Raw genomic sequence first — 19101 nt, forward strand, 5'->3', positions numbered from 1 at the left:
CCCTCGTCAATGTCTGATGAACCATCTCATTCATTAATCCATTGTTCCTTCCATTCAACTCTCTCCCCCTGCAGCAACGCCCTGTTCAGGTGACATCACTCATTCATAAATATGCACGCCCCGTCATTCCTGTCCAATCAATGTCTCCCACGCTTTCCCACACTCTCCCTCTCTCTGGCCTGCTGGCCAATCACCTAACTGGAGTTCTATATCAGTTCCCTCATATTTTACAGTGTGTATCTCACCTTGGCTGCGTTTCCCAAAAGCTTCTTAGCGCTAAGAAGCTTCTTTAACCCTTCTTAAGGCTCCCGTAAGAAGCAAACGCGTTTCCCAATTGCTTCTTTCGTTAAGAAGGCATGCGTTTCCCAAAAGCTTCTTAGCGCTAAGAAGCTTCTTTGACCCTTCTTAAGGCTCCCGTAAGAAGCAAACGTGTTTTCCGATTGCTTCTTAGCCTAAGATGATCTTTCGTTAAGAAGGTTTTGTAAGAAGGGTCTGGGGCATTCTTAACACCTTAACACCAGCCGCGTCAGGCAAAAGGAGATAATAATATAGTCCACTGTTGTGTTTTTCCCTTTTTCCTTTCTTTCATGCCCCCTTTAGTGTTTAAAATTGGGGAACACTTGAAAATCTCTCCTCTATGTATTAATATGGTTACTTGTGTTTTAAATGTTTTACCGTAGGCTATATTCCTCTAATCAGAATGGATTCCTTTTATAATAAGAATGTTGTGGATTTATATAGCACCTTTCACAGAACCCTTCTTAAGAGCCTTCTTTAGCGATGTGTTAAGAAGGCTGTTAAGAAGGCATTTGGGAAACACTTCTTTGGAGCCTTCTTAACTCCTTCTTAACTCCTTAAGAAGCTTCTTTGTGGCGAAATGCAGCCCTTGTGTGTCACCCCTCAGTGATGGTCTTCATGGTAGCAGTTGCTTCGCCCCACCTCCTCCCCTGAACACCACCAATGTCATGACTCCTGTAGAATTCCCTATGGGGGATTCTCTATCCTATAAATCATTGACTCAGAGGAGCGTCATCATACCATGGAGTCATACGCCAAATCTAAGTGTTGTCTGTTGCATCCTTAAAGTTGATTGTACTTTCCTTCTAGTCTCTTCATCATTGAAATACATTTTGGGAGCAGCATCTACCGGTGTGCGGACTCTACTTCTCGCCTCTACTTGCACGTCGGTCCTGCACCTGGTTTCAACTTTGAATGATTTTTTGATTTGATTTTTGATTTTTTTTTACCTTTTTGTAACACTTACTCTATCGCACAGCTCCTCAAAAGTACAGTCAGCTATGGTCCCACATGCTTTGTTAAGATGCACCTTCCTGTTATGCATGTTGAGCACCCTCGGCCGTGTTACTGTGGGGAAAAGCATGATGTAAACAGAAGACAGCATAAGAATGCAAAAGAAGGTTTCTATTTCAGAGGCAGTAGCAACAAAACGGACAAGAACATCCCCGAATATCAGCTCCTCCAGCATGACAAAGTCAAATGCTCGTGTGGCAAATCCACTTACTGTCGTTCTGTTTAAACGCCAGGTCATCGAACATCTTGTCTAGTGTCGCTTCGGCATCCGTCTCACTTGTGCTGCATTCAAATGTAATACGGCGAACATAAACAAACATTGATTATATTACTGGCTTTGCAGTGATCAGTGAAGAAATCATCCTAAAATACACACATTCCAGATCAATCCAATAACAGTTATTGATTGGTTTTACGTCATGCATTACTTACAGAAAGTAGAGTTTTCCAGCGGATGGCCGATTCCTTTTGCGGTAATCTATTCCAGAATCCAGGCGAAGAGTTCGGCAATACCGCTGCATGGGGGAGGGCAAACTGATTACCGATACATGTCTTTTAAAATACAAAAGATTATGGAAGAAGTTTCAATAAGCTTATCATGAATGGCAACTGCTGGCAATGATTTCTAACTAGGGATGCACGATATTATCTGCATTCATATCGGTATCTTTTAACACATCGGCATGGGTCCGATGTTGCATGTTAATATCGGTTATCGTATCAGCCAGAATTTTCACATGGAGAGGAAACAATGTGGGAAATCAGTGATTTGTGGGCTTTTCCAAATGTTTTGATAAATAAAGAAATGCATTACTTTTTTGAATTCACAGTATTTTTCAGTGTGGACAAAATTGTATTATCATAGAAATGTGTTTTTATACAGATCATATCGACATCGGTAAATATCGGTTATCAGCCATAAGAGCAATGTTAATATCGGTTATCGGTATCGGTCGAAATTTTCATATCGGTGCTATTCACTACTTCTTTTTTTTGTTAACCAAATTGTTTTTGTTTTTTGTTTTCCCCCCGATTTTTTATCCCATTTTTATCCCCCTTAGTGCTAATTTACTTTTATTTATCCTGGTTGCTGCTCCGCCCTCTGCCGATCTGGGGAGAGCCGAAACTGGCTCCATGCTTCCTCCGAGACATGGGCAGTTAGCCAGCCGCTTCTTTTCACTTGACAGGGGAAGCTTCACCGGTAGGACATAGCACGTGGGAGGATCACGCTATTCCAACCGGTTCTCCTCCCTCAGGCGCCCTTAACGACCAGAGGAGGAACCACATTAGCAACCAGGATATTGCATGTTTTGGTGAAGGGTGTTCCTATATGAAGGAAACCCCCCGGGAGGCACGGGGAGAACATGCAAACTCCACACAGAAAGGCTCTTTTGATGACCCCACCCGGGCGGTGGGCACTCGAGGACATGCGGACGGGCACGCATTCCTTCAGCGTTCACAGCGTCCCAGGTGAGAATCGAACCCAGGACCTTCGAGCTGTGAGGCGACAGCAGCACTTGAGGCATGTCAAAGCCACAGCTCTTCAGATAATGACATCTACTTTTCCTTACCTGCAACACGGCAATAAAAGGCACAAAGTTGACTCTCTGCAGTCCGTTTTTATACAAGTCTGAGGAAAAAGACAAAGATTGTTGCTCATAAGATGTTTTTTCCATTTGCTATTTTTATTATTATTATTATAGTTCAAGTACAGAGCCTTCATAAAGGATTATTAACCCCCTTCAACCTTTCTGCATTTTGTGGTATTTTGCGATTCGGTTCTTGAAGTCCTGCCTGAACAAGGTTGTCTTGTTTGGCTGGAACTAGCTCTTCTACACAGTGTGTGGGTAGTTCCATGTCGTATTTATGGATTTCTTTGAAGCCTACTGCGCTCAAGTCAACTACCACAACTTCAGAAATGGTTTTATACCCTTCCCCTGATCTGCCATTAGGTTCTTGGAGTCCTCCCTGAACAAGGTTTTTCTTGTCCCGTTTGGTTGGAACCCATCTGGGAACCCAGAGTCTATTCCGGCACGTAAATAGACTCTGGGACAGCCATCTTCCTCCCGGAACTTCCGCCTCCGCGCAGTGCTGCTCTGCGAATTTAGGTCGCTTTCACATAGAAGCTGTTTAGTTCGCTTTAACCGCACCAGAGTTTGTTTCCTCGGATAGTGCGGTTCGTTTGTGGTGGTGTGAAAGCACAAACGAACTCTGTTGCGGAACAAACAAGCAAACTCTGGCGCGCTTGAAAACGTGGGTCTCGGTTCGCTTCCAAGTGAACCCTGGCGTGGTTCCTTTGTTGTGTGAAAGCAAGCCGGACTAAACACAAGAGCGCCAGTGCATCTGATGCACTCATGCAGTGCATCATGAGTAGAAGATGGTAGAAGGGAGCAAAACAAACACTGCGGCGTGCACACGTGTACAGTACCTGCGCGCCGCGTCGTGACATACGTCATCATAACAACATAGTTTCTCAACAGCTGGCTGGCTTGGCTATCTCCTTCGGTACGTAGGCTACTCTCATCTGCAGAATGAAATGTTCAACAGCTCGCTGCCTCATCTGCTGCTCATATTGGGCACATTCTTGTCAAATATTTATTTGATAGTAACACCAAAGTAAAACCAGAAATCCCAATATCGCAGGTGGTGTTGCTCCATGGTTTGTGTTTTGCGGATTCGCTTGTGTTGTTCAGTCAGTGTTCAGTCAGCCCTCAGCCAGGCAAGAAGCCTGCTGGAGAGAGGAGAGATTTCCCTTCTCTATTCTGTCCAATAGACGAGTGACTGTTTCGACCACGTCACATTGTTCAGAAAGTTTGGTGCTTGTGACAAATTGTTGTGTGAAAGAGAACGAGACCAAATGAAAATGGCAACAATGTTGCAACTTCACCCCCCTGAATCGCACCGAGTCTACCAGCTTATATGTGAAAGCACCGAGTCCACCAAAATAAAATGGACGCAATGTATGTTTTTAAAAGGCACCGCTGCGCGGACGTGGAATCTGCGCTGTACAGGAAGCCTAAAAAAAGGTACGGCTGTCCCAGAGTCTATTGAGGTGCCGAAATAGACTGTGGGTTCCCAGATTGGGTTGGACCTAGCTCTACACAGTGTGTGGGTTGTTTACATATCGTAATGATCGATTTCTTTGGAGCCTACTGCGCTCAAGTCAACTAACAGAAATTATTTTATACCGTTCCCCTGATCTGTGATTCCTTGTTTTGTCCCTGAATTCTAGTCTAGTCTTCTTCTAGTCTCTGCTCTTGACATGCACCGTCATCTGTGGGACTTTATATGGACACAGTTACATTCTACATAATAAAAAAGACGGACTCCAATCAAATTATAGCGACATCTCCAAACCAGCTCAGTGGCCTTGTGGTCTGAGTGTCCGCCCTGAGACTGGGAGGTTGTGAGTTCGATCCCCGGCCGAGTCATACCAAAGACTATAAAAATGGGACCCATTTGCCTCCCTGCTTGGCACTCAGCATCAAAAGGGTTGGAATTGGGGGGTTAAATCACCATGTGATTCCCGAGCGCGGCGCACGCTGCCGCTCACCGCTCCCCCAGGGGATGGGTCAAATGCGGAGAACAAATTTCACACATTGTGTGACAATCAGTGGGACTTTACCTTTACTTTACTTTATCTTAAGGACATCCAAAAGGAATTTGGGTGCACCTGAACTCATTTTGTAGTGTTGCTGCAAACGGTTGAATGAAAAAAAAAAAAAAGGGTTATTGGGTTATTGTGGAGATCAGTGGCAAAGGAAAATCCTGAATTCAGGGCGCAACACCTCAAAATGCAGAAAACATCAAGGGGGGTTGAACCGTCTCTGAAGACACATGCTGCTGCTCACCAGCAGGGGGACGGTTAGAGGTGGCGACCACAACAACGCCGTGCAGGAAGAGGTTCTCAAAAAGCTGCTTGAGAATCATGGCGTCTGCGATATCAGTGACCTGGAGGATCGTGTTACAGATCAACAGTTTGTGTCACTCCTTTTTATTGGAGCGGTTGTCCTGAAGTCCAGCGAGTGTGTAGAGCGTGACACTAACACAGTTAGAGAGGCTCGACTGCCACGGACGCCACATAGCCTACACTGAACATGGATGATAGCGATACTCAACTTGCGGCCCGGGGGCCAGATGCGGCACGCGATAGGGCGCAGGCCACGCCATTTTCTAATTGACAATGAAAACTCGTGTTAAATCAACTTTGACCAAGCTCCAACTAAATTGTCAAATATATGGCCGTTTGCTCGCTGCCCTGGCACTTACAGTATTATGTACTTAACTAACTTAACCTAACTAACTATCCTGTGTGCACAAAATTGTGAGACTAAACTCCGGCTGGCACCCCAAAAACCTACAATCTGCTACGGAAAAATTTAGATTATTGTTTGATTATTAACTGATTATTGATTATTAATTCATTAACTGGCCCCTGGCCTCTTGTCATTTTGCAAAAATAGGAACCCCAGGCAAAGCAAGTTGAGTATCCCTGATGTATGATGTTGTCAACGTTAGCTGATCTCAAGATCTATGGCTCTAGTTGGAGAAAAAAGATCCTAGCACAGTTACCATGGGATGTGCACATGTTGGGGGGTTAATTAAGGGTTAATAATCAAATTACCTGAAACTCATCAAAGCACAAAAGGCAGGCCTCCTCACTAATCTCCTCGGCAACAGGTGCAATGGGGTCGTAGGATTTGGCCATCCTCCCTGCCTTCCTCTTTGGCATACTCTGTTTCAGCCGATGGATCCCTCAACAACGACAAGTGAAAATAAAAAAAATCATCAATCTCTGTTATAGCTTTGGTCAAACTTCCTGATCACGTGACCTCATGGTCAAACTTCCTGATCACGTGACCTCACATTCTGTTTGACTCCACTTATCAGTCCGGACTTCCAGCCGCCCACCCGGCCAATCAGGGACTGCGTCCTAGTTGATGACCTAAGTTAAAGTCAAGCTGAACGCAAAAATGACTTTTTATTTTGATTTTAGTTCAAATACCTGGGTATTCAGTTGACCCATTTAATAATGTACGCAAAATAAATCACAAAAATCTAATTTCTTTCGTTTTTCACACTTTTTCACATCAAAAGTTCATTTTTCAAGATTTCATTCATAACAGTAACCTACAGTTTGCTGACGTCACATAGTACTATCACATTTCTACCCCATTTCAACCAATCATATCACGACATGGCAGCTGTCAATCAATCTTCATTTCAGGAGAATTTTCTCCTCCAAATAAAGGAGAAAATGGCACCTAGTGTTTTTAATCTGGCAGAATTCCTATCCCATAAACTAACTACCGTAAATTCCGGACTATAAGGCGCACCGGTATATAAGCCGCAGCACCAAAATTGACTGTTTTTTACATATATAAGCCGCACCGGACTATAAGCCGCGGGTGTTTTGATGTTTAATTACCATATGTAAGGGTTCGTGCACAGAGAGGAATGTCGGGAAAGAGATGGCTGTTTGGGGAAGCTCCCATTTATTAACATTTCAACAAAAGGTGCTGTCAACAATCAAACCAGGTACCGTAATCCTCGTCTTGTCGCTGGTGAAGGTGCAGCGTCAAAAACAGAGTCAGAGTCAAAGTCAAGTCACTAATCCTCGTCTTCCTCTTCTTCCTCCGTACTGAAACCAGCAAAGTCCTCAACTTCAGTGTCGGAAACGAACAGGTTCAGGGTGGCTTCGTCAACCACTCTCCTCTCTCCTTCGTTGTCACTCTCAAAACCAAGGAACTCATCTTCGTCACTGTCGGTGTCGGAATCGAACAGCCTCTGAAGGCGCCCAGCTGTGCCGGCGTCATCATCACGCAGCAGTCCAGCCTTTCGGAACCCGAATGGAGTTTGTGGTCTTGATGGCTGCTTTCACGGAATCTGTTATATGAGCCCTCATGCTGTCGAGAACGAGCAAAGCTTTTTTTTGGTGAAAGAATCCTCCAGGGCGCTTGACGTAGCACTCAGCCAGCCACTCCTCAATGTGATCGACGATTCACCTTTCTTGTTAACAGTCCGAGTGAGTGGCAGGTCGAACGTCAAAGGCACTTCATCCATATTTATGATCTGCTCCGGTTCGATGGAATATTCCTTGATCTTCCTTTGTGTGAATTCGCCGAAGTTTGTGATTTTCTCCTGGTAGTCGGGGGAGGGAGTTGTTGGCCGAGTGGCCGTTTGCTTACCGTAATTACCATATGTAAGGGGTCACGCACAGAGGTGATTGTCGGGAAAGAGATGGCTGTTTGAGGAAGCTCCCATTTACCGTATTACCGTAACATTTCAACAAAACAACATAACACAACACCAACTTTGCTTATTTTTACAGTGCACACAGTGTCCGCGGTGTGGTGAAAAGAGGGCAAGAGAGGAAATTCAAACAGAAGTGGATTTATAGTTAGAAAGAGTGCTAAAAAAGAGAGATTTTTTTTTTTTTTTTTTTTTTTTTTTTTCCTGAAAAAATCCATAGATAAGCCGCACCGTTATATAAGCCGCAGGGCCAAAAAACGGGAAAAAAGCCACGGCTTATAGTCCGGAATTTACGGTACTTACTTGGTCAATTGTATGTAACATACAAAAGATAGCAAACGGTAATGTCTAAGAATGCAAAGACATATAACTGGCTCGTTAAAGGGACAGCTCACCCTAAAATCCAAAATACTTATTTTTCTTCTCACCTGTAGTGCTATTTATCCATCTATATCGTTTTGGGATAGTTGCCTGAGTTTTGGAGATATCGGCTGCAGAGATGTCTGCCTTCTCTTGAATACAATGGAACTGGATGGCACTCAGCTTGTGGTGCTCAAAGCACCAAAACAATACATTTGAAAAACTCAACAGCATTGTCTCTTTCCAGAAATCATGACCCGGTTACACAAGATAATGCACAGACTTTGTTGTGAGCAGTTTCATGGAGGAACTACTTTCTTTTGCACTCTCATGTAGGAACTAGCTAGCAGCTAGTGCAGGGGTGGGCACAATTTTTTTCCAGAGGGCCATACTGACAGTGAAGGGCCACACATTTGAGATCATACCTGCCAACACTCCCAATTTTCATGGGAGTCTCCCTAATTTTAACCCTCTCTCCCGCTGTGATTGGTAATTTCTCGTTAATCTCCGATATAATCCTGATACAAATCCAATGGCTGTAGCAGATGAGATTTACTAACATAATTCTGCCTTTTGTTGAGTTTTTGGGGGTTGTTTTCGTTTTCTTTGAGGACATTGGGGGCCAGATTGAGATGGTCGAGGGGCCGCATTTTGCCCATGCGTGAGCTAGCGGGTGTAGTTCGGTCAAAAGAAAATAGTTCCGCCATGAAGCTGCTCATAACGAGGTCTGTGGATTATCTTGAGTAACGGGGTCATGATTTCTAGAAAGCGACAATAATGCTGGTGAGTTTTTCAAATGTATTTCTTTGGCGCTTTGAGCACCACAAGCCGAGTGCCATCCAGTTCCATTGTATTGGAGAGAAGGCAGAAACTCTGCGGACGATATCTCTAAAACTCAAGCAACTAACAAAAAACGATATAGATGGATAAATAGCACTACAGGTGAGAGGGAATATATGTACAATGAAACAAAGTAGGAGGGAAGCGGCGTTCATGGAAGTTAAAAAGCAGCTGAAGGAAGGTGCTCTTTGGTATACGGGGAGAAAATCATCAAAAAGCAGGCAGCCAAGGCACTCTTCCAAAGGTTAAAAAAGCTTTAATTTAAAATGCTTAGTTCATAATAGAACAATAAAAACTTGTTAACATGTTTCAGCCCAACATGGGCCTTCATCAGGGCACTTCGTCTTTGTGCCTGCTTGCTAAGAATGCCTGCTTTTTAGGGAATATATGTATTTTGGATTTTAGGGTGAGCTGTTCCTTTAAACTCGCATTCCAGTTTAACGTTAACGTAACGGGGTCACCCCTCTGAGATTCCAGGCGGGCGGGCAGCGCTCATGCATCGGATTACCCGCTCCACACGGAAGCAACTGGCTGCCTGGTACTCTGCGGATCCCACTCGCGTAGCACCACAACACGCTGAATCCCACTGGATTTGGGGGCGGAACACGCCAGGATTGGCCAACGCCAAATCCAGTCCCCGGAATTGTCAAATCGAATCAAATCAGCGACACGCTATTATGGCCCGCCTCTAAACCCTCTGTCATCCCAGACAAGATTTGTTTTCAGACTCTGAAACGTCTCAGACCCTCGCGCTACTTGGGTTCAGTTCGTCTTTAACACTTTGAGTGCCACGGCCCTTGAGCAAAAGGTTGCTTGCTGTGCCACATAGGCCGCAATGCATTTTAAAACAGTCATATAATTTTTTTAATAATTACTATGTAAACACTGAACACGCACAAATAACGATGAGACTCTCTTCTATCACCTGCAAAAAAAAGTTTATTGATCCCATTTTCCGTTCTTTAGTTATGAGCCGGAGAAGATAGCTTGATTGAAGCAAAAACATCCCTTTTTTTCTACGAGCTGAGATAATGAGCCTTTTGTGAAATTAAACATTTCAAGCACATCACTGACTCTGAAGCTAATTTTCTGATGTCTGGGTCTGTCTGGGTGAAGTGTATGCTGCTCTCATGGATGTAGGCTGCTCTGCGTGCTCCCCCCCCCCCCCCCCCTCAACTGCACACGCCTCCTGGGTGTGTCTTATGTGTCTGGTGGCTCTCAGTCTCTGCTGAGTTTGCTGCGCACACACAGTGAATGGTGCGCGACATTCAGCTTTTTGGTTCCGCGTGTGTTTGTCACGGGCTGGCATGCTTCCAGTTCGGAATAATAAGGCTGATTATGTGAATGTGCTGTTGCAGCGTACATGGAGGTGCTCAGTTGTGACAGCGGATGCTGCTGCTGGGGGCACAGCTGGCGTTGTGCTCGTTTATGGAGGCACGTCGATGCATACGGACGGATGCGATGCGATTTCCTCATTTTCCCCAGTGACTATTTCTGTGTGTTTGGCTCCTTTTTCTCTGATCAGGAGAGTGCTGTCGCCACCTAATGGGTTTGTAAAATAGGTTATCGACCTCCAATAGCTACAATATTGTTAGAGGCGACGTAAGAAGCTTAGATCGACACCCCCCCGTCAAAAAAAACAATTTGGAGTTATGACGCCATTTGGCGTCGCTGGCACTGTACGGTAAATTTCTAATGACGCCATATGGCGTCGCTGGCACTGAACGTGTTAACCAGCCAATCAGGCCCGCTGCTGCGAAAACAGTAATTGCGTCTCCCAAAGCAACGAGCGGTAACGTTAACGTTATTGCAGGAATACACTCAATAACAACAAATACACAAGAACAAGAGTATGTATGTACGCACCAACAGAGTTTCTCTGTGCAAAAGACGTTTTCACCGTTCTTCCGACGCTGATTGGCTGAAGGAGTTGTCTGTCAAGGCAAGTACTCCTGCCCACTGAAATGGCTGTGGGTGGCTGGAAGTCCGGACCGATACGGAAATAAGTTTAATGACTTTATTGTGATATCCTGATGAATTATTTTATACTGTATGCTTGTTGGTGTATTGTGTTTTTTAATTTGTGGAATAAATTCAATCAATCAATCAATCAATCAATCAACCAATCAATACGTAGAGTGAAACAGAATGTGAGATCACACGATCAGGATGGTTTTGACCAGGCTATGTATTATGAGCTGTGGGATGTAAAGGATGTTCTGTTAGAGGAAGTATAAACAACAAAGAAAGATGCACATAAACACCGGAAGCTGCTTGGCTACAGGCCAAATGAATTGGAAAAGACACACTACTAAACAAACAACCATTTATACTATTTACAGCGTTCCCACACATTTTTACCAATGAAATTCCCATACTTTTCCATGATATTTTGTTAAATGATTTATTGAACTTTTGAAGCGTTTTCGTAAAATTGCGTTAAAAAAAACGCATTTACGCTTCAAAAGTCATAAAAGTGGTCCTCATTTGTGAAGAGTATCTTGCTGAACACAAATTTCGCCGTTTCATAAACTTTTGCTAACCACAGACCTTATTTCATGCCTTTAACAGAAATTCCCATACAAAAATCCCATTGCCTTTTCCCCCCCCCTATGAACCAGCAGTGCAGAGATGTCTGGGTAAGCCTACAAAAATACATCACCAACAAAAATACGTCATCCCTGCGTTACTCTAAGAACATATTCCATGTGGATTTTTATAAATATCTTTTTAACATTAGACCCTTTTCGTGTCGAGAAGGCAGGGTAAGCACAGGTGCAAGCAAAAGAATAATGAGGGTTTCCAACTTCCATGCTTGCACCTGTGTTTACCCTGCCATCTCGACACAAAATGGCCCCCTGTGGAAAAAAGGCTCTATAGCCAAAAACTGTGTCAATTCCAAAACGTTTCCAAAACTCTCCTGTTAATTCCAAACCTTTTCCAGGCCCGGAAAACTGTTTTTCAAATTCCATAACTTTTCCAGGAATTTCAGGACTGTGGGAACCCTGTATTTATTTACTTGAACATTTTGAGAGCCATTCAGGATGACATGTTGCTACGTATAACTGCAGAATAGGCCTGCACGTCACGATATGAGGAAAATCTGCGATGTGCGATAACATTGTTCAATATAGCGATGACGATACGACTTGCGATAAATAAACAAATATTAAAGTACGCATATTAGCTATACAGTTCCTATGTCTTTCTGCTTTAATAATGCTAACATAGACCCCAAACATAGCCTATGCCCACTGAATAAAGAAATGAAATACACACTGACTCTAGCTGAAACTACACACAGCGTGTTTGGGCTTTGGCAGAGGGGCGGAGCGCACTGTTGCAAGGGAAAGGTGTACGCTGGATTTACAACACAACACAAAATGATCAGATGCTGAGTGGGAATGCATGACGCATGTAAATAAAACCACTTTTGTTATTCATTGCGTTTCAGGCAGTATTTGTGATGTGTTTATTGCGCATCTAAAAGGGATTGTTCAGTTTTTTTTAAGTGGGGTTGTATGAGGTACTTGCATACAGTCAGTGTACTACATGTAGTAGAATGCAGCCGGCCAGTTTGAAGAAATGGAGACCAGCCGCATCAGGCAAGTAGAGCTGTCTGCTGATTGTGAAGGGGACCATGAGCAAAAACATAAAAAAAAAAAAAAAAAAAAAAAAAATGCTTCTGTACTGCGCACCTTGCCTAATCCAAGTCTCCACAAGCCCTGAGATGCCAAGTTGACATGAAAAGACATAATTTACACCCTGTTTTTAGGTGAAATATAGCCATATGCTCACTCTCTCTTTTTTTGTCTATCCCTTCTTATAGACGGTTTTCACCAGAGTGCAACCCCACAGCACTTCCTTTTTCTCAGCATTCGGCAAACTGCAGAAATATTCACTCGACATCATTACTTTTGTTTTCGCCGCTCAGCTGTATAGACGGTTTTCACAGAATGGTCAGTCCTGCACTTGAATGTTTTTTTTTCTTTTATGTCCATAGCAAACACTGCAACAGGAAGTGAGCGGGGGTTCAATTTAGAATGTTTTTGTTGTCAAGTTAAAACCGTCTATAGCTGGAGCACCTGGCTCAGATTTGAACTAAAAACAGGGTGTAAAAATGATGTCTTTTCAAGTCAACTTTGCATCTCAGGGCTTGTGGAGACTTGGATTAGGCCAGGTGAGCAGTATGGAAGCATTGTATGTATTTCTTCTGTTGTTGATTTTTACGTTCTTGCTCATAGCCCCCTTCACACTGACTCAGCAGACAGCTCTACTTGCCTGACGCGGCCGGCCTCCATTTCTCCAAACTGGGACCACGCCGGCTACATTCTACTGCATGTAGTACACTGACTGACTGTATGCAAGTACCTCATACAACCCCACATCCCAAAAAAAAACGGAACTATCCCTTTAAAGCCTGTTAATGTTATAAATGTATTCTCGTGTGTGAAAAAAGGCAGTCTCACACTCGTAGCCATGATGCAAAAATAAAACATTTGATCGTTCAAAGTACATCTTTTTTGCATCGTTGCTACGAGTGTGCCACTGCCTTTTTTCACACTTGTCTTCCCACCGTGGTCAGCACCTCTGCAACACTGGTGTGCGTTCCTCTTCTCTTTCATCACAAATGCATTCTGGGCCTATTGACAGGCTGACAGACAGACGACAGGGTTCCCACGGACCTTGTTAAACATCAAATTCAAGGAGCCAACATGGCACAGTTTGAGACACGGATCAAGGGGAATTACTGCTACAAAACTAGTGCTGCAACTAACGATTTATTTTTTTTATCGATGAATCTGTCGATTATTTTCTCGATTAATCAATTAGTTGTTTGGTCGATAAAATGTCAGAAAATGTTGAAATAGATCATTTCCGTGTTTCCAAAAGCCGAAAACGACTTCCTCAAATGTCTTGTTTTGTCCACAACCCAAAGATATTCAGTTTACTGTCATAGAGGAGTAAAGAAACCAGAAAATATTTGCATTTTAGAAGCTGGAATCAGAGAATTTGGACTTTTTTTCCTCAAAAAGGTACTCAAAACGATTAATAGATAATCAAAATAGTTGTCGATTAATTTTCTGTCGATCGACAGAAAACTAGTAGATCATGAAAACTAGTAGAAGCTCACAGACAATTAAAAGGAGAGAAATTGCAAACGACAGAAATACACCGACTGTATCGCTTGTTAGAAAATATTTTTTCTGGAGCTGGAGGCGGAGCGAAGGTGGCCGCCTCGCAGTTCTCTATGCAGGAAAAACTCTAAATTCAAGCACTTTCAATGACCCATGTCTACTTTCAAGCACTTTCGATGCCTTGATTTTTATTTTTCAAATTCACAAACTTTCAACGATTTCGAGGACCCGTCACTTGGGAAACCCCAATACAAAATAGAGGTTCGGATTTGGTTAACGGACAATATTTTGATCGTATCAAAATGTACTCACTTTGATGCACATCCAACATGAAGCCATGGAAATGAACCCGCTTCTTCTTTTCAGTCTCGACATGTGAATAAAACATGTCCATCACCATGGTTTTCCCTGTGCCTGGACACAACACACACCAAACACAACACACACCAAACACAACACACACAACACACACCAAACACAACACACACCAAACACAACACACACAACACACACCAAACACAACACACACCAAACACAACACACACCAAACACAACACACACAACACACACCAAACACAACACACACCAAACACAACACACACAACACACACCAAACACAACACACACCAAACACAACACACACCAAACACATTCACCATCAGATCAACTCAACACACACCAAACACATTATTAACCATCAGATCAACTAAACACACACCATGTATGTATGTATGTATATGTATATGTATGTGTATGTAGCCTATGTATACATGACATGTAGGTATGTATTTATGTATGTGTGTATGTACAGTATGTATGTATGTATGTATTAGGGATGTTCATCAATTATCGAAAATCGATAATCGATCGTTAAGGATTGGAATCGATCCTGTGGCATTTGGATCGATTTTTTAATTATTAAAAAAAAAAAAAAAAAAAAAAAAATTTTTTTTTTTGGACTAGGTTTGGGTGGAATTCGTTCCTCCTCGCCCCACTCCATTGCACAGCCGACTAACGTGAGGTGGAGCTTCATATAGTCTCTAGTTTTCTGGCTGGGCACGGGCCTTTGTGCCAACAAAACTGTTTTAAACATGGGAAATTCACACCGGCATGCGCCGGGGACAGCAGTGTTGGAGAGGAGACACATTGAAATAAAGAGTTCATTGAGGAGAACACGTTGTCTTTCGTATTTTCTGCCATAGGCATTCATTAAAAAAAAAAAAAAAAAAAAAAAAAAAATAGAAAATATTGAAAATTTTCTAAGTATTAATAAAATCGATGATCGATAATTGATCGTTAATATTCACCGATTATCGATTTTGGAAAATTTTCAAAATGAACATCCCTAGTATGTATACATGTATGTATTTATGTATGTATGTATGTATGTATGTGTGTATGTATGTACGTATGTATTTATGCGTGTGTGTGTGTGTGTGTGTGTGTGTGTGTGTGTGTGTGTGTGTGTGTGTGTGTGTGTGTGTGTGTGTGTGTGTGTGTTTTTCTCTCCCCATGTTAAATGCTGTCAGGGTAGTGTGGGTGGGGATTTTCTTTTAATGCCTTTTATGTTTAATAACTTGTCATTCACCGTCGTCTGAGATGTTTTGTTTACTTGAAAAAATGTATATAAAAAAAGAGTCAAAAACATTCATGTGCACACCTTCAAATAAAGTGTTACCAAAACTTAAAAAAAAAAACAAAAAAAAAACAAAATAAAATAATAAATAAATAAATGTACAATACTTACCGACATCACCATAGATGTAGTAACCTTTAGGAGGCTTAATAGGCTGTGTGAAAAACTGAAAGAAAGAAATAGATTCCCGTTAATTCTTTTCATCATTAGTCATAGGATGAACACATCAGCGAGCATGCAAAGAGCATGCAAAGAGCATGCAAAGACGTGCTGACCTTGGAGAAGAAAGATGTTGGCGTGTTGCTGTATCCTCTCAGGGTTTTGTGCAGCTGATCCAGCTTCTGCAGCACAGCTTTCTGGTGTTCATCCTCACGCAGCGAGCCGCCCCTCATAAGACTGCTGTAGTGGTCCAGTGGTCCAGTGAAGCTGCCATTGGCACTGCCCTCCTCCGCCGCCGCCTGCTGGGCATTTGCAGTAGTGTAGCCTTGGAGACAACAACAGCACAGATAATAAAGACACAGCAGCTGGCTGACTTGAACGAGTGTTTATTGATGTGATGATGCTAATATTACTCTCGTGTCCAAAGGTTAGCTAGCCACTAGTCTCTCCCCAGACTCAAATATTATGTTGAATCGCTGCGCTCCGCATACTACATAAATGAGTCTGTGACACTTCACAGCCACTGCTGGTTTTTGAAGGCGGGTTGAAATTGAATGAGTGACAGGTCGTAGCACCGATGAGAGAGCGGTTCTAAAAATGGGCTGCGCCTCCCCGTGTCGTCTGATCGCAAAGTCGTTACTGATTGGGGAAGACTGAATCCACCACTGGCATATGACTGGCCAAGTGAACGGTTCCCTCCCATAACCAGCCCTGAGGGAAAGTGTCCCAGACTCAGAGAGAGATCTGCAGCATGCAGTAACATAGTGTATCAGCGTAAGAACTCTCATGAGACTAGCTAGCCACTGACAAGTACAGTGCCTTGAGCTGCCTCTACCAATGCGATGTGTGCATGGGATGATTTTTTTCCCCTGATTTCCCCCCCAGATTCTCCACAATTGTACTTGGCCAATTTCCCCCTGCTGCCCCGGTCGCTGCTCCACCCTCTGCCGTAGACTAGCACCATGCTTCCTCCGACACATGCGCAGTTGCCAGCTGCTTCTTTTCACCCGACAGCGGTGAGCTTCACCAGCAGGACGTAGCACGTGGGAGGATCACGCTATTCCCACCAGTTCCCTTCCGCCACGACCGACCAGAGGAGGCGCTAGTGCAGCGACCAGGACACATACCCTCAATCCGGCTTCCCACCCGCAGACAGTCAATCGTGCCTGTATGGACGACCCACCAAGCCGGAGGTAACACGGGGGCGCGAACCTGCGACCCTCGTGTTGGTAGGCAGGGAATCTACTGCTACACTACCCGGAGCCGGACGGCCGAAAATGTGTTTTAACCACAATTAAATGGGTAGTAGTGCATTCCAAGGGCGGGTTCACACCAGAAAGTCCGGGTCCTTGGTTCGGGCCAGAGAAGAGGATGATACATTGTTTTGTTTTTCAGCTGGTTCGGTTTGCGTTCACAAGGCCAAAATCCACTAGTCCTGCCCACACCAACCAAAGTCACGTGGGCAGAAATCTCGTTCTGTTATTGGCCATACTGACTTCCTCCCGACAGTTTACATTGAGGCCATCGGCCATTGTTGATGACGTGTCACTATGCGACACCCAGTTACTCCATGTCAGAAAATAAAGATGGACGCACGTCGTTTAACCAGTCAATTTATGTGTTTATTTAGACAATTATATGTCAATAGAACAGTAAACATTACAGACTCCACGTTTGTCCCCTGCCACTAGTCATTTTTGTCTGTTTGTGATGTCGCTGGTAACGAGACGAGATAAGCTAGCTAACTGCTACAGCTAGCAAGCAGCTTCTTCATCCGCGGGAGCTTCCAAAACAGGAAATAACAAAAAAAATCAACACAAAAAATCACTGCTTCCTCTGACTAGTCCGGGTGGGGTTCACACCAGAAATGGGCCGCTCCAGAGTTCGCTTGAGAGCGGACCGAGACCACCTCTCACAGGCGAACCAGAGCGCGGTTTTTAGTACCCACCAGAGTTCGAGTAGGAGCGTTCACACTAGGGATGTCAACGGTTAACCGTTAATCGATTAACCGTCGCTAACGTCGTTGTTCGGTTATTGCTGTCGGTCTATCAGTTAATTTTTTTTTTTTTTTTTTTTTTTGTCTAACTTATAAATTTCAGCAAAGCCAACAAAAAATAAAGGCATAATTCTAACACAAAAAGCATTAACATTTCAGCATCTAAATAGACACGCCTTGTTTGGGCATGAGCTCATTGAGTAAATAGACAAAAAAAAATATATATATATATATTAAAAAATTATGAATTAACCGATAGGTTAATCGATTATTAGCGTTGGTTAATCGAAAGTGAAATTAACCGAAAATTGACATCCCTAGTTCACACCGACCCTATGGACCGTACTAAAGGGGAAAGGTCCGATAGACCGGACTAAACAAGGCTGGTGTGAACCCGCCCTAAGAGTCATTTCCTGGTCGACAGGATGTCTAGCCACGCTTTAACTACATTTGTGTCAGCAGAAGCGCATTTTGATAACATTTTCTGGCGGTCAGGATGCACAGCCCATGTTTTAACCACATGTACATGTACTGTATGCAGAAAATGTTGATAGATGTACCCTTCCCGTCTGGTTATACTACCCATATTTTAATCATATTTACTGCGCAGCCTCGCCCGCCCTGCATCGCATATGCAGCTGCCCGCAGCTCGGCTGCTGTGTGGCCTCACCTGCTCTATTTGCATGCGAAGCGCAAAATTGCTAAACTTAACATCACTGATGACATCAATTGCTCGAGTGACCATTCACTGATCACATCATGGAGTGACGTCACGCAGCGCACTATTGCTCAACTTCGGCCCGCCCACAGCTCGGCTGCTGCGTGGCCTCCCCTGCTCTTTGGCATGCGCAGGGCAATAGCACATAATCACTAGTCTGGGCACCTTCCACCCCGCTTTTTGTCATGGGGGCGTAAACCCCGGACCCAGAATTAACACCGGATGGCAATGCGCCTAACAACGTCTTTGTTGCCGTTAGCTTGACGCGGTGATGTTACCTAAACTAGAGTCTGATCAAAACAAAGCTAGGTTACATAAAACAAAACGTTCATGCAATATGGCATCTCCACCACCACCGCCTGACACACCGGTCAAAACGGTGAAAGAGGATTCTGATACTTGGGTCAAATTGTCAAGTTAACGTGAAAGTTGACGAGCTAGAAACGCTGCCATCCGGTCTAGGGCGGGCTCTAGGCCGGAACCAGTAGGGTGACAAAATCAATTGTGGGCGGGAGCCAGGCTCTTTCTCGCCGAGAAGAGCCCGGTGACGCGAGGTTACATAATCACTGATGTATGTACTCGCTTATATAAGATGATTGATCAATAATGATGTCACTGATTATGTCACAATGCCTATGACATCATCAGTGATGTCATGAGATGATTTTGTCAATAATGATGTCACAATGCC

At 43.7% G+C, this 19101-nt stretch overlaps 1 protein-coding gene across 3 annotated transcripts in view; it reads right to left on the reverse strand.

Moving 5' to 3' along the window:
* afg1la (AFG1 like ATPase a) overlaps positions 1-19101 on the reverse strand; it is a gene marked incomplete at its 5' end in the record, with an annotated part of 28924 nt that overhangs the window by 8779 nt on the left and 1044 nt on the right. For all 3 annotated transcript variants that reach the window (XM_083633865.1, XM_083633864.1, XM_083633866.1), the window contains 9 exons: positions 1265-1365; positions 1523-1593; positions 1744-1826; positions 2883-2941; positions 5163-5262; positions 5936-6066; positions 14214-14315; positions 15649-15703; positions 15813-16021. In XM_083633865.1, the coding sequence (XP_083489991.1) occupies positions 1265-1365; positions 1523-1593; positions 1744-1826; positions 2883-2941; positions 5163-5262; positions 5936-6066; positions 14214-14315; positions 15649-15703; positions 15813-16021 (911 nt within the window). The remainder of the gene's footprint in view (positions 1-1264; positions 1366-1522; positions 1594-1743; positions 1827-2882; positions 2942-5162; positions 5263-5935; positions 6067-14213; positions 14316-15648; positions 15704-15812; positions 16022-19101) is intronic.

Source organism: Poromitra crassiceps (assembly GCF_964638095.1).
Source record: "Poromitra crassiceps genome assembly, chromosome: 3".
Classification (NCBI taxonomy): Eukaryota; Metazoa; Chordata; class Actinopteri; order Beryciformes; family Melamphaidae; genus Poromitra; species Poromitra crassiceps.